This window comes from Lepus europaeus, chromosome 3, assembly GCF_033115175.1.
Source record: "Lepus europaeus isolate LE1 chromosome 3, mLepTim1.pri, whole genome shotgun sequence".
NCBI lineage: Eukaryota > Metazoa > Chordata > Mammalia > Lagomorpha > Leporidae > Lepus > Lepus europaeus.
In genome coordinates this window covers 144,498,139-144,518,758 of record NC_084829.1, presented here as the reverse complement: position 1 = coordinate 144,518,758, position 20,620 = coordinate 144,498,139, and the positions used below count along the sequence as shown (strand labels likewise).

Below are 20,620 nucleotides of genomic sequence, written 5' to 3'. Positions count from 1 at the left end.
ATCATCTGCAAGTAGGGATAGTTTGATTTCCTCCTTTCCAATTTGTATCCCTTTGATTTCTTTTTTTTACCCAATGGCTTTGGCTTAAACTTCCAGGACTATATTAAATAGCAATGGTGACAGTGGGCATCCTTGCCTGGTTCCAGATCTTAGGGGGGAATGCTTCCAGCTTTTCTCCCATTCAGCAGATTGCTGGCTGTGGGTTTGTCATAAATTGTCTTGATTGTATTGAGGAATGTTCCTTCTATACACAATTTGCTTGAGGTTTTCATCATGAAAGGATGCTGTACTTTATCAAATGCTTTCTCTGCATCTATTGAGATAACCATATGGTTTTTGTTCTTCGGTTTGTTAATGTGATGTATCACATTTATTGATCTGTGAATGTTGAACCATCCCTGCATACGAGGGATAAATCCCACTTGGTCCAGGTGAATGATCTTTCTGATGCAAAAGAAACACTTAGCAAAGTGAAGAGGCAACAGACAGAATGGAAGAAAATATTTGCATACTATGCAACTGATAAAGGGTTAACATCCAAAATCTATAAAGAGCTCAAGAAACTCAACAATAACAAAACAAATAATCCCGTTAAGAAAAGGGCAAAGGACTTGAACAGGCATTTTTCAAGAGAGGAAAATCAAGGGGCTGTTGCTGTGGCGTAGCGGATTAAAGCCATGGCCTTCAGCTCTGGCATCCCATATGGGCACCAATTCAAGCCCCGGCTGCTCCACTTCTGATCCAGCTCTCTGCTATGGCCTGGGAAAGCAGTAGAAGATGGCCCAAGTCCTTGGGCCCCTGCACCTGCATGGGAGACTGGGAAGAAGCACCTGGCTCCTGGCTTCAGATAGGCCCAGTTCAAGCTGTTGTGGTCATTTGGAGTGAACCAACACATGGAAGACCTCCTTCTCTCTCTGGCTCTACCTCTCTGTAACTGTCTTTCAAATAAATAAAATAAATCTTTAAAAAAGAGAGAGAGAGAGGAAATTGAAATGGCCAACAGACCCATGAATGCTCAGGATCACTAGTCATCAGGGAAATGCAAATCAAAACCACAATGAGATTTTACCTCACTCTAGTTAGAATGGCTCCCATACAGAAATCAACAAACAAATTCTGGCGAAGATGTGGAGGAAAAGGTACCCTATTCCACTGTTGGTGGGAATGTTAAATGGTGCAGCCACTGTGAAAGACAATATAGAAATGTGAATACAGACCTACCATATGATCCAGCCATCCCATTCCTGGGAATATACCCAAACCAAAAAAAAAAAAAAATCAGCATCTGAAAGAGTTATCTGCACCCCATGTTCATTGTAGCACAATTCACAGTAACTAAGATATGGGATCAACCCAGATGTCCATCAACTGTTGACTGAATAAAGAAATTATGGTATATATACAGTGTGGAGTACCACTCAGTTGTAAAAAAGAAGAAAAGAAAACAAAAATGAAACCCTGTCTTTTGCAACAAGATGGATACATTATGGAAAGATAGAAAGATGGAAACCACTATACTTAGTGAAATAAGCCAGTCCCAGAAAGACAGATATATGTTTTCCTTGATCCAAGGTAACTAACAGAGTACCTAAAATGTAATGTTTAGGAGTGAAATGGATATTTTAAGATTTGATGATTGTTTATAGCCCTTGTCTCTTCTGTTGAGGAACAGTGTTTTTGTTCTTGTTTTTCCTTAATACTATTTGTTGAACTCTTTTACTTAGTGTAGGGTTAACTATACAATCATTAAGTAAACTTAAAAACAGATCTTGCCGGCGCCGTGGCTCAACAGGCTAATCCTCCGCCTTGCGGCGCCGGCACACCGGGTTCTAGTCCCGGTCGGGGCACCGATCCTGTCCCGGTTGCCCCTCTTCCAGGCCAGCTCTCTGCTGTGGCCAGGGAGTGCAGTGGAGGATGGCCCAAGTGTTTGGGCTCTGCACCCCATGGGAGACCAGGATAAGCACCTGGCTCCTGCCATCGGAGCAGCGCGGTGCGCCGGCCGCAGCGCGCTACTGCGGCGGCCATTGGAGGGTGAACCAACGGCAAAGGAAGACCTTTCTCTCTGTCTCTCTCTCTCTCTCTCTCACTGTCCACTCTGCCTGTCAAAAATAAAAAAAATAAAAAAATAAAAAAAAATAAAAACAGATCTTAATAAAAATTAAGAGTGGGAATGTGAGAGGGAAGAAGAAGAAAGGCTGGAGCTTGGGGGAGGGGGAGGGCAGAAGAGGGAAGTATCACTATGTTCCTAAATCTTTATATATGAAATACATGAAACTTGTATAACTTAAATAAAATTTTAAAAAATCTTTTAAAAGAGGAAAGAAATAGAATAGAGGAGATGGAGAGGCTTAGTTCAGAGATTAAAACACACAACAGAACAAATACATCAATTCTCCTCAAACTGCAGTATGAATTTAATTCAATCCAATAAAAATCACAAAAGGACTTTTTAAAATATATATTTATTTATTTGAAAGGTGGAGTTACAGAGACAGAGGGAATGAGCGATAAAGAGAGATTTTCCATCTAACGGTTCATTCTCCAAATGGCCACAACAGCTGGTACTAGGCCACGTCGAAGCCAGAAGCCAGGAGCTTCTTCTGGGTCTCGCATGTCGATAGTAGGGACCCTGGCACACAAACCATCTTCTGCTATTTTCCCAGGTGCATTAGCAGGGAGCTGATGGAAAGTGCAGCAGCAGGGACTTGTAACAGTGAATATATGGGATGCCAGCATCCCTGGGCTGGGTTCTATAATCTGCTGCCCCACAATGCTGGCCCCAACAGGAACTTTTTGAGAAAAGAAACAAGCTGAGTCTAAAAGTCACATGAAAAGCACAGAACTAAATCAGTTAAGAGTTTTAAAATAAAGAATAAAGTTGGAAAAATTACATTATCTAACTTTTTTTTTTTTTTTTTTTTTTGGACAGGCAGAGTGGATAGTGAGAGAGAGAGACAGAGAGAAAGGTCTTCCTTTTTGCCATTGGTTCACCCTCCAATGGCCGCCACGGCCAGCGCATCCTGCTGATCCGAAGCCAGGAGCCAGGTGCTTCTCCTGGTCTCCCATGCGGGTGCAGGGCCCAAGGACTTGGGCCATCCTCCACTGCCTTCCCGGGCCACAGCAGAGAGCTGGCCTGGAAGAGGGGCAACCGGGATAGAATCCGGCACCCCAACTGGGACTAGAACCCAGTGTGCCGGTGCCGCAAGGCGGAGGATTAGCCTGTTAAGCCACGGCACTGGCCCTAACTTTCATTTTTATGAAGCTACAGTAATCAAGAGAGTGTGAAGAGATACATGGATTAAGGGAGTAGAACACAGTACAGAAACAGATTCTCTCTCTCTCACTCTCTCTCTCTCTCTCTCTCTCACACACACACACACACACACACACAACACTGAGCCAACTGATTTTTTTTTCACAAAGATGCAAAGGGAATTCAAGAGTGAAAGGAGAGTCTTTTCAACAAATGCTGTTGAAAAGTCTTATACATAACTTCAAAACGTAATTCAGGAATAGGCATTGCACAGCAGTTAAAACACTGCTTGGGATGCCCGCATTCTATACTGGGCTCCTGGTTCAGGTCCCAGCTTCACTTCCAACTCCAGCTTCCTGCTGATACACATCGTGGAGGCAGCAGGTGATGAGCCATCACCCATGTGGGAGAGCTGGAGTGAGTTCACGGCTGCTTGCTTCAGCCTGCCCAGCCCTGATTGTGGTGGGCATCTGGGGAGTGAATCAGTAGATGGAAGATCTCTGTCCATCTGTCTCTACCTTTCTGTCTTCCAGATAAATAGAAGTACGTAAAAATAAAATACCACTTTAAAAAATAATTCAGACAGAAAAAAAATGATGAATTGTATTTCATCAAAATTAAGAACTTTGGCTTGATAAAAGACACTTCTAAAAAATGAAATGAGAAATTCAAGCTACAGTCTGGCAGAAAATACCTCAAATTAACATCTCTGACAAAGGCATTGTATCCAGAGGATATAAAGTACTCCTAAAACCCAACAGCAAGAAAATAAACTATCGTATAAAAATTGGCCAGAAGACTTAACTATACCTTTACCAAATATGATAAATGGACAAAAATGTGCTTATTGATTTTTAAAAAAGTGCAAAAGGTAATTTAGTAGCAAAAGGACAATCTTTCAACAAACAGTATTGAAGGAACTAAATATTTATATGCAAAAAAGAACCTTGATCAAAATCTCACATCTTACACAAAAATTATCTAAAAACTGGACATAGATCTAAATATACAGCATGAATTATAAAACTTTTAGAAGACAATAAAGGAGAAAACTCTTTGTGACCTGGAGTTAGGCAAAACAGATCTGAGACTTGACACCAAAAGTAAAATCTATAAACAACAAAAAAATCTATAAAGAAAAAAATTGTTAAATTAGGTTTCATCAAAATTAAAGATTTTCATTCAGCAAAGTAAATTTTTTAAGATAACGAAAAGACAAGCTACAGATTGGAAAAAAACTAGTTGCAAATTAAATATGACAACTTGTATCCGAAAATATATAGAGAGAACTCTCAAAATTCAGTAATAAGAAATAACCCAATCAAAAAATAGTCAAAAGACTAAACAGAAACTTTAACAAGGAGAATATATGGTTGACAGAAAAGTACATAAAAAGAAGTTCAACATTATTAGCCATTATGGGAATTATGATAATTGAAATAGGCCGATCACAAAAGGATAAATACTGCATGACCCCCTCTTACATGAGGGGACTCCAAAAAGTTCATGGAAAATGGAATTGAAAGATAACACAAATATTCCATGAACATTCTGAGGCCTCTTCATATGAAAGTTACAATATAGTCAAATTATAGATATATAAAATACAATGAGGTTACCAGGACACAAAAGGAAGTTGCTTAATAGGCATAGAGTTTCAGTTCTACAATATGAAAAACTTCGGGAAATGTTTTCAAAATGGTGTAAAATATTTAAAACTATTGAACTGCATAGTTAAAAATGGTTAAGATGGCAAATTTTACGGCACATGTTTTTTACCATAAAAAAAATAACAATGACAATACCAATGGATGTACAGCAACTAAAACTGTTCTTTATTGCTGGTAGGAATGCAAACTTCTGGAAAACAGCTGCTTGGATGCTTATAAAGGTAAACAGACTTAACATATGACCCAGCACTCTCATATCCAGATTTTCCCTAGGGAAATGCAAACTTTTGCTCAAATAAAAACCTATGCAAGATTGCTTACAAGAGTAATTACCCCAAACTGGGAACAACCCACCTGTCCTTCAACAGGTGAGTGGATAAAATCACTGTATTCCTAAATTTGTATTTATGAAATACATGAAGTTTGTATACCTTAAATAAAAGGTTTCTAGCTAAAAAGAAAAAACAAAAACCTGTGGTACAATATACCATGGCCTACTATTCAACAATGAAAAGGAACGTTGGTGACGTGCAGCAACCTGGTTGAATTTCTCACAGGTGAGTTATGCTGAGTGAAAGAAGCCAGTCTTAAAAGATTTCATACTGAAAGATTCCATATATGTGACATTCTTAAAATGACAGGTCCATGGTGGAGAAGAGATTACTGGTTGCCACAGGTCAACAGCTGGGGTGAGGGGTATGGAGCAGGTTAAAACCATAAAACGAGGGGCTGGAGCTGTGGCATAGTGGGTAAAGCCACTGCCTCCGGTGCCAGCATCCCATATAGGCGCTGGTTCAAGTCCTGGCTGCTCTACTTCCACTCCAGCTCTCTTCTATGATCTGGGAAAGCAGCATAAGATGGCCCAAGTGCTTGGGCTTCTGTACCCACCTGGGAGACCCAGAAGAAGCTCTTGGCTCCTGGCTTCGGATTAGCCGAGCTCCAGCCGTTGTGGCCATGTGGGGAGTGAACCAGCAGATGGAAGACCTCTCTTTCTCTCTTTTTCTGTCTCTCTCTGCCTCTGCCTCTCTCTAACTCTTTCAAATAAATAAATCTTTAAAAAAAAAAAAAAAAAAGACTATTGAGGCCGGTGCTGCCATGCAGCGGGTTAATGCCCTGGCCTGAAGCACCGGCATCCCATATGGGTGCTGGTTCTAGTCCCAGATGCTCCTCTTCCAATCCAGCTCTCTGCTATGACCTGGGATAGTAGTAGAAGATGGCTCAAGTCCTTGGGCCCCTGCACCTGCATGGGAGACCCAAAAGAAGCTCCTGGCTCCTGGCTCCTGATCAGCACAGCTTCGGCCGTTGCGGCCATCTGGGGAGTGAACCAGCGGACAGAAGACCTCTCTGTCTCTACCTCTTTCTGTAACTCTGCCTGTCAAATAAATAAAATAAATCTTTAAAAAAAAACTATAAAATGATCACTCATGGGAGATTTGGGGAGTGATGAAATTGTGATATATCCAGATTGTGGTAGGGCTACATAAAATAAAATATATACTAAAAGTCTGAGAACTGTATATACACACACATGTAAATTTGAAGAAAAAAAAAAAGAAAGAAAAGGGCTGGCATTGTGAAGTACTGGGTAAAGCTGTTGCCTGCAATGCTGGCATCCTATCTGTGTGCCAGTTAATTGTCCTGGCAGCTCTACTTCCTATCCAGCTCTCTGCTAATGGCCTGAGAAAGCAGCGGAAGATGGCCCAGGTGTTTGGGCCTTTGCTAACTCATGTGGGAGACCTGGAAGAAGCTTCTGCTCCTGGCTTCAGCCTGGCCCAGCCCTGGCTGTTGTGTCTATCTGGAGAGTGAATCAGTGGATAGAAGATCTCTCTCTCCCCCTCTCTCTCTAACTTTGCCTTTCAAAAAATAAATAAATAAATCTTTAAAAAAGAAAAGAAAAAACCTAGTTGATTGATGAATATGATGAAGAGAATTATCTTTTTTGAGAAGGTCATGAATGTATATATAGCAAATGAATATTCAAGTACCTTTTTATATCTGTTTCTCACATAGGCCACACCTCAGCTACTTCTAATAACCTCTCAGGGATCACACTGGAGTTGTCAGAAAAGAATAAATATATTGGAGCTGGCATTGTGGCCCAGAGGGTTAAGCTGCAGCCTACAACATCGGCATCCCATATGAGTGCCAGTTTGAGTCCCAGCTGTTCCACTTCTGATCCAGCTCCCTGCTAATGTGCTTGGGAAAGTAACAAAAGATGTCCATAGTGCTTAGACCTTGCCACCCAAGTGGGAGATTTGGATGGAGTTCTAGGCTCCTAGCTTTGGCCTGGCCCAGTCCTGGCTGTTGCAGTCATCTGGGGAGCAAACCAGCAGACGAAAGATCTCTTTCTCACCTCTCTCTCTGTAACTCTGCTTTTCAAATAAAAATACATCCTTTTTTTTTAAAAATAAAAGCAAATACATATAACTTTTTGAGGACTTTAAATTCATCGGCCTATGGCCACAGCCAAAAAGAGAGGCAAGGCAGGAAAAGGGTTTTGGAAATGTCAAAAAGCTATTTGTGTTTTCTGAAAGGGCACGGGTTTAACACAGCTGCTCAAAACAATGCTCAGCCAAAGGCCCCTTTCCTAGGGGCCCTGTTTGCTGGGGGCCAGTTTACAGGGAAAGTTTCCAACAGGGACTGCCAAAAGTGATCACAGGTAACCTTGACTTGCTGAGGTCCAGACCACACGGAAACTGTCCTAGTGTTCTCTCAGCTGTGACCTTTTTATTTTCCTTCTAGAAGAGCCACCAAGAAGGAAGCTATAAATATAACGCAGTTTTCCCACCAAAAGGGAGGGTGACCAGAGTTGGGGAACATCTCCTTTTTTTTCTGGTCTGGAGAAAATGAAAGATAACTAGAAAGAGTGGGAAAATAATACTCTGAAGGAAATCAGAAAGGAAATGTGTTGAGGAAGAAAAGAAGAATGAAAACTCTAGTCCAGAAGTTCATGGGAGAACTAAAAAGTAACACAAAGGAGCAGGAAAGCTTGTGACTGTGCAGCCCTGGCACTGGACAGCAGAGACACCAAGTCAAGAGCAAAGGACAAGGGGCCCTCTGTCCCTAACCCACTGTTCTCTAGCCCCATATATGCTCTGTTTTTCCCAGTCCTCCTCTGTGGAATGCCACCTTCATGAGTCTGGGGACTTCCCCTCGTGTCTAGAGCAGCACCTGGGCACACACTGAGAGCTCAGTGAGTATGTGCAGTGTGAACAGGTGACAAGGACTCATCAGTGCCAGCAGGAAGAGTGCAACAGTGGCCACTTCTCACTAAGGTGCCAGAGACACAGCCTTGGACAGACCCCTGTGTCTCATCAGAAGTACTGATGTCGTGGCCAGTGCCATGGCACAGGTTAATCCTCCGCCTGCAGCATCGGCATCCCATATGGGCACCGGTTCTAGTCCCAGCTGCTCCTCTTCCAATCCAGCTCTCTGCTATGGCCTGGGAAAGCAGTAGAAGATGACCCAAGTGCTTGCACCCACGTGGAAGGCCAGGAAGAAGCTCCTGGCTCCTGGCTTCAGATCAGCGCAGCTCCAGCCATTGCGGCTATTTGGGGAGTGAACCAACAGAAAGAAGACATTTCTCTCTGTCTCTTTCTCTCACTGTCTGTAACTCTACCTCTCAAATAAATAAAATCTTCAAAAAAAAAAAAAAAAGTAATGATGTCTTCTTGCAATGTGTTTCTCAGGACAGGAAAGATGACACTAAGACCCCCTAAGTCCTCTTCAATGGGCTGTAAAAAATAGCAATGATTGTCTTCCCCTGCAGCAATCTGGATGGTCAGAAGTCCTGAGTAGGAAACAGGAAGGGAGCAGAAGGTGATCTGGCTCTTCCTGCCGAAGATCACAGCACAACAGAGTAGATACAGAGTAGATACCTGTCGGTTTATGGTGTTGGAAACAAGGTATGATTGTGTGGACCCTAACATTCATACAGCCATGCTTGGTGAGAAGACAGGAGGTCCATACCATGAAAATAAAAGGGATATGCTGGGAGGACACCTGTGGCCTTGGCCCAACAAAGAGAAACTTGAAGTTGAATTAGGGAAGGAGGAAAAACTCCCTTCAGAGATCATGAAGGAAAGCAGTTAGAACAGAAAATAACAATGCTAGGGACTTCTGGTACTTTCAGAAGAAATGGTATCCAAGAAGTATGGGAATACCATGTATGGCTCAGAGTTCTTTAAACAGAAAGGGTAATAAACAAAGGGAGACTTGAGATGTCAATACAGGAAAGGAAGTAGTGGAGACACAGTGGGACTGAACTCCCGGCAACTTGGAAGAAACAGATGTGACACTGGGGGAGGGGTCTATGGTCAGGAGGGAGCAGGCCTATCAAAACCCTGTGAAAGGAAGGGTTGTGTGCACAGGAAAACATCTGGAACAGATGGAACATGTGCTGGAGAACAGGCAGTAGTGCACACATGGAAAGAACATACAATGTATGGTCAGAAAGGAGTCACACAGATCTCCCAGTTAGGAGGATCTGGGCAATGCTTTCCACATAACAGGATGTTCAATGGGCAGAAAAGTGATGGTGATTGCTGACAGGGAACTCTCAACTCCCTAGACATTTATAAGATAACTTAATTCCTACTGACAAATTCTTACTTTAAGAACATGACAAATTCATGTTCTGGACTTCATTTTAAATAATGAATAAGTAGTTGGTACAGTACTAGGTGAGAGGGGAGCATTGTGGCACAGTAGGTTAAGCCAACACCTGCAACGCCAGCATCCTATATGGGTGCCACTTCACGTCCTGGTTGCTCCACTTCTGATCCAGCTCCCTGTTAATGAGCCTGAGAAAGCAGCAGAAGATGACCCAAGTGCTTGGGCCCCTGCACCCACATGGGAGACCAGGAAGAGACTCCTGGCTCCTGCCTTTAGTCTGGCTGTTGTGGTCATTTGGGGAGTGAATCAACAGATGGAAAATCTCTCTCTCTCTGTAACTCTGCCCTTCAAATAAACAAACTAAATCTTAAGAAAAACAAAATACAAAAAACTTGGGGGAAGTTACAATGTTAGCTTGATATGAAAGATAACAAAGAAAAGGCATATGAAGCACGGCTAGGCATATGGACAAGAGGCTAGACACATGGCTAGACCAGGGTGAGAGGTCTGTTGATAACTGTGCCCTGGCACACGCTGCATGGGTCCTGGGACTAAGAACAAGCAACTGGTGATCGAGTTCCTGTGGTAAGAAACTCTGACAATGAGCGTAGTTAAAGAGAATGAAAGAAATGGACATGATGGAAGGATCACTATGTGACAATATGATTAGGCCATACATACTTATGAGGATACTTCAAAAAATCCATGGAAAATGTAATTAAAAGATAAGTTTGGGGGCCGGCACTGTGGTGCAGCGGGTTAAAGCCCTAGCCTAAAGCGCCGGCATCCCACATGGGTGCCAGTTCTAGTCCCAGCTGCTCTTCCGATCCAGCTCTCTGCTATGGCCTGGGAGGGCAATAGAAGATGGCCGAAGTCCTTGGGCCCCTGCACCCACGTGGGAGACCCAGAAGAAGCTCCTGGCTCCTGGCTTCGGATCAGCACAGCTCCATTGTGGCCATTTGAGGAGTGAACCAGCAGATGGAAGACCTTTCTCTTTGTCTCTACCTCTCTGTAACTCTTTCAAATAAATAAAATCTTAAAAAAAAAAAAAAAAAGGTAAGTTTGGTGCCCCCAAATTTTTTGAAACCCATGCATAGTTTTTTCATAATGTGTTTTCCATGAACTTTTTGAATACCCCCCTACACATCCTAGTACTCTAATGAGTCACTCAACAATGGGGATCGGTTTTGAGAAATGTATGGCTGGGTGGTTTCATCACTGTGTGAACAGAACAGAGTATTGTTACGAAACCTGAGCTATGGTGCTGCTAGACCATATAGAGTTAGGGACCACCACTGCGTATGTGATCCATCACTGACTGAAACACAGTTATATATTTTGGCTGTATATTTGCCCATACACATACCAGGGGATAATTAGAAAGATAGAGATAATTTCTTTTAGACCAATATAAAAGAAAATGTCCCCAACAGTTAGTGCTGGGAATTAGGAGCCCAGGAAGAAGCACAATGACTCTATGTTATTTGGCTTGCTGGAGATGGGGGATTTCTACCTAGGGACAAAACTGGATGGTTGGCTAGGTCCTTGACAACCCTAAATTCTCAATTTCAATAGAAAACTCATCAAGTGTCTCACTACAGTAACTATAAGAAGTGTTTGGCTGTCTTTGGACAAATATTAATAGTGGCAGTTTTCAGGCATATTATGGGTTAAAATGAATTTTATAAATTAATTTGTAAACATACCCATTAGATTTAGTGATCTAAATGGAGAACTGTGAACATGATGAGTATGTAAGTTAGGGACTGTTTGCAGACAGAGGTTAAAGGATGTATTATATTAACTTTTATGGGCATTCTCTGTAGGATTTGCTATTTGAATCCACCAAAAAATACCAACGTATGAGGGATTTTAAACTTGGACTCTACGAAGCTGACTTTCTGATGTTTGGTTTGATGGCCTGTTGGACTCCAGCTCTTGGATTTGGCTTTAAGAAACTAAGCTGTAACAAAATGTTTATATTACAGAGCTAATTCCCTTTTGCCTTTGCTCCTTTTCTGGTAGAACTGTAAAGAGCGCAACTATATGATTTATTAGGAGCCATGGTTCTGGCAACAGGTATCAAAATCAACAATCATGAGGTTCATGAATGTGAAGCATTTTAATGTTAAACTATTGGATACAGCAAAGTTTATGATGGACCAGGATCACAATGTATCCAGACCATTATTGACAGAAGGAAATGCCTGCTGCCTCAAATTGATGTGATCTCTTCCCAGGATTTCTCTGCTTTCCTTCCCATCCCTCCTTCCTGCCTTTCCTCACTGTTGCCTTCCCAGGAAAGTTGCCCTGACCACCCTCTTTGAAACGGTAGCCGCCCTCTCATATTCCCTAGCCCAATTCCTTGGTTTTATTTTTCTCTTCTCACTGTCTAATATACTATCTAGTTTATTTGGGTTTGCTTTTTGCTTTCTACCCCTACTAGAATGTAAGCTCCATGAGAAAAGGAAGTGCCAGCTCTGTGGAGTCACTAAAGTCTGCAGCAGGATCACTAGGGTCTACAATTGTGCCTGACACAGCGTAGATGAAGATGCTCAGTACAGATTTGCTGGGAGGGCAAAACAGCACCGTGTATCATGTAAGCAAGGAATCCCATGTGGACATGGATGAGCTGTGTGGCCTTTGGCTGGTTATGTAACTTTTCTGTGCAACAATAAATTGAGAAAAGGAAGATATTTCTTCCCCTTTCTCCACTATGGTGTGAGGGTGACAAATACATAAGAGCATAGTAGAATGAGACAAGTAAAACGAAAATGCTGTCTGTCAGGTATTAAAGCAACCACAGCAGTCCTTAACAAATATCACCTTGAGCAAATCTAACTTTTAATTAATCCCAAATGGCAATCCTATGCCTCTATGGATATAGAAAATATGATTCTTCAATAGCACCAAACACAATTTTGAGCCTTGCCAAATACCTTTCTACACATATATTGCTGTAAGTAGGCCAGTCAAGTAGAATCGAAATAATTTTTCAAATCAAATCCTTGCAATAGCCAAACTAGCATACTAAGAAAACCCATGTGTTAGAGTCACCTTTACGGACCACGTCTTTCTGACCTGGGTGGGAAGTTGTCTTCTGGGGATACAACACATGTAATGGGCAAAGGCACTGGCGGTGGCAACTTATTGTTTGAGTTCGAATGCCATCTTTGCCACCCGTCAGGCATCCTGGGCAAGCCATCTGGATTGTCTGGCCCCAGTTTACTCATCAGTAGAACTGGGGTGACGGTAGCACTTACACATCATTAAGTTGTTGTGGCGATTCAATGAGTTAAGGTGAAAAACATTCATGAAGCAGAGCCTGGTATACAACAATATACAGTAAAAGGAGCCATTCTTACTAGGAGGGAATGAAGAGGACACTGAGTAAACTGAAGTTCCTACCAGATGGCTCTCTGCAAGTTAGTCTGGTTCCTAGAATGCTAATACTTCCAACAATGTTATCTAAAAATCTAGACAGGCATTCCTTTCTCATTACTAATAACATAAATAAAAGTCATAAATTCAACGAAGATAAGTTGCCTTGATTTTCTTTGTTTAGGAATATGATTTGCTTTTAAATAAGGGTGAGAGATAGGCAGAAGAAAGTTTCTCTGATGAATACTATTAGCTTTTTAACAGCAGTATATAGTTGTCATCATGAAGTACATGTTTTTGGTTAGGATTTTAACTATTTTCTCTTTTTTTTCCATTAAGATTTTTTTAAATCTTCAGTTTATTTTATCAAATCCTCAAGTACTCAGTACTACAGTTTTAGTTACATAGAATATTCAACAAAGAAGCAATTCAAGGCACATTTTTGAGATTATACATACACACAAACACACACACACATATAAATACTAGTTACTTTCTGTTTCTTTACAAATTATCTAGTCTCAAATATCTGTTAAAGCAACAGAAACAGATTAAGACACAAGAATGGCTAGGGTTGGCAGGGGATCTGATTTGGCTGAAATACATTTGTACACAGTAATTTTCCACTCTCGTCCTCCACTCCCTGTGTCCATTCATAGCGTTTATCATCAGTACTTTACCTAGAAGGAAAGTTCCATGCAGGCAGGAGCCTTCTTTGCTTATCTGCTGTAGAATACCCAGCTTCCAGAACAGTGCCTGGCACATAGCACATTTCCAGTGTGGACAAACATAGACTCTATGAAAGGGGTTTGTATTCACCTGCTTTCCTCAGGTCAGGCTACCCCTCAGGTGTGTGGGTAGTTGTGCACGGACACTGACTGGAGCCTGGGCCAGTTGAGCAGATGTAAGTATTGATAAAAGTGGTGCATTCAAAGAAAAAGAAGGGTGGCCAAAGGAAATGAGAAGAAGAGGGGGCAAAACATAGGGGAAAAGTCAAGGGCAGCTTTTGTAAATCAAGGAATGACTACTGGGGAATGTCAAATGTTGAAAAGATTGAACTAGATGCAAATCAGAGTGTGACATGGAATGTAATGATTAGGAGGCTTGGAATAGCCTCAGTGACTACTGGATACAAAGACAGACTGCAGTGGAAAAATGAATGAGAGTCTGGGAGTCAGTGGAAGCAGCTGATATAGATTGGATTTTCAAAATATTTGGTCTTGATGGCAACAGATCATGGAAGTTGGAGGAGTAACTCCTTAGGAAGAGTGTTTGCATCCTTAGCTTAGGTTAATGCAAGTATATTTAAAGACCCAGAGGAAAGATTCTCATCTGTCCCAAACAAAACAAAACAAAAAAAACTGATTATGTAGGACAAAAAGTATAATCCATATTTTGAGTTCTAAAGATGGAGACGGGATGAAACCTATAGCAAAAGTGGGACTGAAGAAGGAGATAAAAAGCAACAAAGAGGAGGAAGTAGGTAGAAAAGAGGAATATTCTCCTGCCCTGAAACCTAAAGCCACACACTGAACAGCCTAAACCAGAGAACAAGATACTGGTAACTTTTTGCTTTAAAACAAGGCCAGAGAACTGGAATCTGGGCACAAACCCAACCTACCTTATGGGATGAGATTGTTTGGGCTTAATTGGGCATCCAAAAATAGAGGTGACTCAAAGGCCACCAAAACAGGCTAGAACACACTCCTTATCTCCCACAACAGTAAAGGTGCTATTAAAATGGCACTAATGAATCAGTGTTATATACTACCTACCACCTACTAAAAATTCTTACAACAGAAACTCAGATCAGGAAAAACAGTAACCGCTGGGTTGCAGAACACAGTAAGATCAATTTCACTGTTTAAGTTTTTGAAGAAGAAAATACTTTTCCCTTGATTTTTTTTTTCTGAATTCATTTATTTTCCTCTAGATGTGACATCTTTCTTCAATGTGAAAAAAATTAACATTATGATACACTATTATGCCTTCGTTTCAAAATTTATAATACATTCCAAATATCTCACCAGTAATTTAAACTTTAAAATAAGTATGCAAAGAAGGTGACAATAAAATACTTGATCATGGGAAAATGTATAACAAGTTATGAAATTCAAGTAAAACATTAACATTATGAGTTGAAAACAAATGGTACAATAAACATAGCAGGCGAATTCACAAAATAGACAATAAGGTGTTTAATAATTTTGGGGGGTTTTTGATAAGGTTTGGTAGTCCTTAGGAACTAGGGATGCAGTATTCACAAATAACTTCTTAGAGCTAAACTTACATAAAATTCTGTGTGAATAGGAAAAGAAAACAAAGGACAGACTATTCTCACTCTCAATAAACTGCAATCACACAAAATAACATTGAATATTATTTAAAATGGCTTTTCTTAAATATTCAGGGTTGGCGGAAATGTATCAGAGCCTCCCTGCTGCTAGAATAATTAAAAAGTGATAGGAAGGGGCCGGCGCCATGGCTCAACAGGCTAATCCTCCATCTAGCGGCGCCGGCACATTGGGTTCTAGTCCTGGTCAGGGCGCTGGATTCTGTCCTGGTTGCCCCTCTTCCAGGCCAGCTCTCTGCTATGGCCCGGGAGTGCAGTGGAGGATGGCCCAGGTCCTTTGGCCCTGAACCCCATGGGAGACCAGGAGAAGCACCTGGCTCCTGCCTTGGGATCAGCACTGTGCGCCGGCCGCGGTGCGCCGGCCGCAGTGCGCCAACCGCGGCGGCCATTGGAGGGTGAACCAACGGCAAAAAGGAAGACCTTTCTCTCTGTCTCTCTCACTGTCCACTCTGCCTGTCAAAAATTAAAAAAAATAAAAAATAAAAAATAAAAAAAAAAAAAAGAGAGAGAGAGACAGGAAGGAAAGAGGAAGGGGAACTCCTTGTAGATGTCTTCTATACTTTAAGGAGAGAAAGGTTAGTAGCCCGGAGGCAACCAAAGGGCAAGAGAGACATCTGAGGGACTTCTATCAGAACCCTATCTCCATCCTGAGTAACCACAGTAACTTGAAGAACTAGTTTCCCCCAAGGTTTAGGAAAATATGAGAAGAAGGCACTTAAAAAGGCTACTGTGGCTCCACGCAGAACTGAAGAGTGAGGGAGAACAAGGTGTCCAGCCAGGAACTAGAAGGCGTCAAGAATCTCCCTGAAGCACATTAGAACTCAGCTGGTGCCACCCCTGATCTTGCTGATGAGAAAGCCAAGGCACAGAGGCTCAATCTCACTTGCTCAAGGTCACATCTTGGTGGTGTCCTCAACACTTGTCTGTGTCGTCCCACTGCCTCCTAATCCAGGAAGCCACTCAGGGCTGAAAAGAACCCAGCAACCAAGAGATCATTACTTTTCCCTTAGCCAACTCTCAATTTTTTCCCTATATTTTTATTATAGAGAATGTCTAACACCTATAAGTAGAGAGATAAGAATAATAAACCCCCTGTACAATGATTAACTCATGGCTGATTTTCTTTCTTCTATACTCTCATCCATCTCATTCCTCCTACAGGATTATTTTGAAACAAATCTTCAATATCATAACAACTAAATGCTCAGAGAAATTATATAGCTGCAAATGTAGCACAGAGTTTTCCTCAGGGAACTGTGATTTCCTTATTCCACGCCCTCGTGCCATATGTGTTAGTTTATTTTGAAACTAAAGGCCAGCCTTATCTCAGTGCTCTGACCAGCAAGACACTCTCTGTGGCCATGTACACACACTCACAATGTTAGGCTGACATGGCAAGGTATTTCGATGATGGTATTGTTTGGGGCAGTAAACTAAGTATGAAGAGAAACAACCTTCTATGTTCAAAAAAAAACCCTACTGACACGGAGTACTTGTTCAAATTGGGCTTAATTAAGGCCTGAGATTTAAAGGCAATTTCTTATACGAGTCCATGTGAAAGGCACTAAACAATGTAATTCTTACATTGAACAAGTCTACACGTTATATTAACTGAAAATGTTTACAACAATAGGGTTACTGCCTTCTAGGAAAGAGAGCATTTACGTGTCTTAAAAACATGACATGAGTTTAAAATGAAACAACAAACAAGGCAACAGCTTTCTTACATACAGCCATTGAAATCTTGCCTACAGACTAAATACAGCAGAAAGGGCATTTTTAACAAGTTTTAATTAACAAATAGGACTGTGCTACTAACAGGAGATACTTAAAACAGGTAATTGTGTGTGTCTGTACAAGGGAATTTTGCTACCACAATGTTGATGAATAATATTACCACTTCCAATTCTGTACTATTTCACATCCCCCTACTCATAAGTCCAATTTTATATGAGTTTATAAATATAAATTTTAAAAACATTAGAAAGTCAAAACAATACAAGAGGAAGTCTAAGATGTTTTGCCATCAAATGAGATAATATCCCTTCAAATATAGATTTTTTTGCTGAAAAAAGCATCTTGAAAAATATAATATTCTATTTGGGAACATTTTAACAATTTATCTTAGCTTATAACACAGTTATGAGACTGATACCTGCTGAAGTTTCTCTAAATTTGTCGCTGGTCTTCTTTTTCCTCCATTTCCAAGGCTTGAAGATTTTACCGATGGTGGATAGTTTCCCCTTTCTCTTGAATGGAGGTGTTTGGGAACCTGCTGTGGGGCCATCTGAATTTGCTATAGAAGCTTTGTCCAGTCCGTCAACTGTTCAGAGAAAAAGAAAGTCAGAAGAAGGCTTTAGTCAAAGTTTGTAACAACAGCATCCACTTCATCCTGGCCTCTTAACAGTAAGCATGCCTACTCTCACTGGAATCTCACGTAACGTTTATTTTGTCCCATTTTGCAGCTGGTAGGAACCTCCTGGTATCAATCAGTAAGTCAATCAATCAGAAATTATATTCTCCTTAGGTAATCATTTTGGGGAACCAGAAAAGAAGCTAGAGCCTTACATGACAGGTAGGGCCAGACACACAAGAGCCTGTGAAACGCAGCCGGATCCATTTGCAACAACAGCATCAATATTTCGTGCAAAATATTCTAAGGATTCCTGAGGTAGGATGTTTCTCCAGAGACTAGTTTGGCATTGTTAGCAATGAATATTACAGTTACCGTGTAGTTAAAACCATGGCTTCCCCTTCACAAAATATAATTTGGTGCCAGGAAGTAAATGTTATTTTTACAATGCCAAACTATCTTTTGCCTCTATTACCAAAAAAAAAAAAAAAAAAAAAAAAAGTGTTATGTTTCAAGTAAAATGATAGTTAATACTAACAATAAGATACATGTGGAAAATATGGGCACTGGGTATGACCAAACAGATCTTTGTATGCCATTATTTTGTTAATTAGAAAAAGGGTACAAAAATCTTAAGTTGTCTTACACTATGTTCTAAGCAATAACCTATATTGACCCAAGTAATATAGTTTAATGGCAAAGAATTGGAAGCATCTGAGAAATGGATAAACTGGTCTTATTCATTCAGTGAAGTAGCACTAAGCAATTAAAAAAGAAAAAGAAAGAACCATTGATAAGACAGGAACACAAATGCAGCTCAACACTGTGTTTAAAAAACCACACAGTAAAGAGTATATGTTGTGTGGTCCCATTTATAGAAAGTTCTAAAACTGGTGAAATAAGTTTGTGGTGGAAAAAAAGGAAAGAAAAGGAGATGAAATAGAAAGAACAGTAGTTTCCTCTTGGAGCAAAAGGGAAGCAGGACTTAATGGAGAAGGGGCTCAGGGAACTTCTGGTTGTGATGGAAATTATCTCCATGATGGCTGAACTACACAAGACTCTTCTAATTGTTTTTATTTATTTATTTGACAGGTAGAGTTATAGACAGTGAGAGAGAGAGAGAGACAGAGAGAAAGGTCTTCCTTTTCCATTGGTTCACTCCCCAAATGGCCGCCAGAGCCGGTGCTGCGCTGATCCGAAGCCAGGAACCAGGAGCTTCTTTCTGGTCTCCCATGTGGGTGCAGGGCCCAAGGACCTGGGCCATCCTCCACTGCACTCCCGGGCCACAGCAGAGAGCTGGACTGGAAGAGGAGCAACTGGGACTAGAACTCGGCGGCCATATGGGATGCCGGCACCACAGGCGAAGGATTAACTAAGTGAGCCACGGCGCTGGCCCCAAGACTCTTCTAATTGTATTTATGATTTTGTGCATTTTATTTCATGTAAAATTTATCTGAGAAAAAAGCATAAGCCAATGGTTAAGTCTGATGAAAGACATGTTGAAGTATTTGGTGGCTAAGTCTAGTAATAATCATGAAAAAACTGGACAAAGAGATGGACTGGGTAGATGGAAAAATACACAGAGAATTAAAATACAGCAAAAGGTTAAGTGTAGAACCTAGGTGGTGAACATCTGGGGGTACAATTATTTTGTCTTCTCTGTATTTTTAAAAACTTTCATAGTAAAATCTTGGGAAAATAAAACAAATAAACCCAAAGACTTAACAGCAAGGACGTGGGCTTCTAGGAAGATGGAATAGATGTTCTCTGCCCTACTCCTCTCACTAAATCCAACTAAGCAAATACTGGATGTCATTTTTTTATTTTTTTTATTTTTTTAAGAAGTAAAGACTCTGGACTCTGCAGGGCAGAGGGAGAGCCCATCAGTCTGAGACCTCACAACCCAGGAAACAACATGGCGGTGTGATGTGCCCTGGTTTTCTGTTTGCCTTGTACATCCACATCTACAGCTGAAGTCAGCAACCCCAAATGCCAATGAAGCAGAGATCAAAAATGCCTCAAGAAAAGCCTGCCCCTCTGCAGCCATGGGAACAGGACAGAGGCAGCAGCAAAAGCAAACTTTCAGACAATAACCATCATACACCACAGAGCACATGGTGGCCTTCCACGCTAGCACAGCCCTCCACCCTCACAAGAAGCCAACGACGAGTCCTAACACCGCTGGGGAGTGTGAGAGGAAACCAAGTGGGAGCCAGGCCCTTCACGTCTGGACTGAAGCACCCGCCACGGTATCAGTGGAGACCACCACAGGAGCATGGCGGTCTGACCCTTCCCAGCAGTAACCAGGTACTTTTTCCTCCCCCCCAGCACTGGGGTGGGATCAAACCACTGTTCATGAGGAACAAGGCCAGCTCCACTATGGCGTCAATGGAAGGCCTAACATACAGTATGTCAACAGAGGACAAGCGGGAAACCTGGCTTCTTTCTTCCAGATGGGAATGACAAGGTGGCATCTATTGCTTCCTGCACTGGACAGGTATCAGACAATGCCAATTAGAACAGAAGGTTGCAATAAGATACAGACTCTTATAATACAAAAATGTCCATGTTTCAGTCAAAACTCACTCAGCATACAAAGAACCAAGAAAATCTCAAACTGAATGAAAAGGAATAATCAATAGATGCCAACTCCTAAATCCTTATGAGCTCTCCTCCAAACAAGTATGGAGAAATCCCACTTCTTGTGTACATAAGAACCGCTCTTAACTTCAGGCGCTATTTGGACAGAGGTACCCAGAGTTTTATGGGAAAGTGAATTGGAGACACAGTTCTGCACTGACTGATTCTGAACATGGTTCCCAACTCTACTTTCAGTCACAAGGCAACAGAGAGAGAGAGAGATGGGCTGATTTCAAACTAAAAATAAAGATGTAAGCACTTTTTTTAAAAGATTTATTTATTTATTTGAAAGTCAGAGATACAGAGAGAGAGGAAAAGACAGAGACAGACAGATACACACACACACACCCCACAAT

General features: G+C 41.4%; 1 protein-coding gene across 3 annotated transcripts in view; it reads right to left on the bottom strand.

Annotated features, from left to right (window-relative positions):
- PHACTR2 (phosphatase and actin regulator 2) overlaps positions 1 to 20,620 on the bottom strand; it is a 143,530-nt gene that overhangs the window by 85,778 nt on the left and 37,132 nt on the right. For all 3 annotated transcript variants that reach the window (XM_062186864.1, XM_062186865.1, XM_062186866.1), the window contains exon 2: positions 17,427 to 17,594. In XM_062186864.1, coding sequence (XP_062042848.1) covers positions 17,427 to 17,594 — 168 coding nt within the window. The remainder of the gene's footprint in view (positions 1 to 17,426; positions 17,595 to 20,620) is intronic.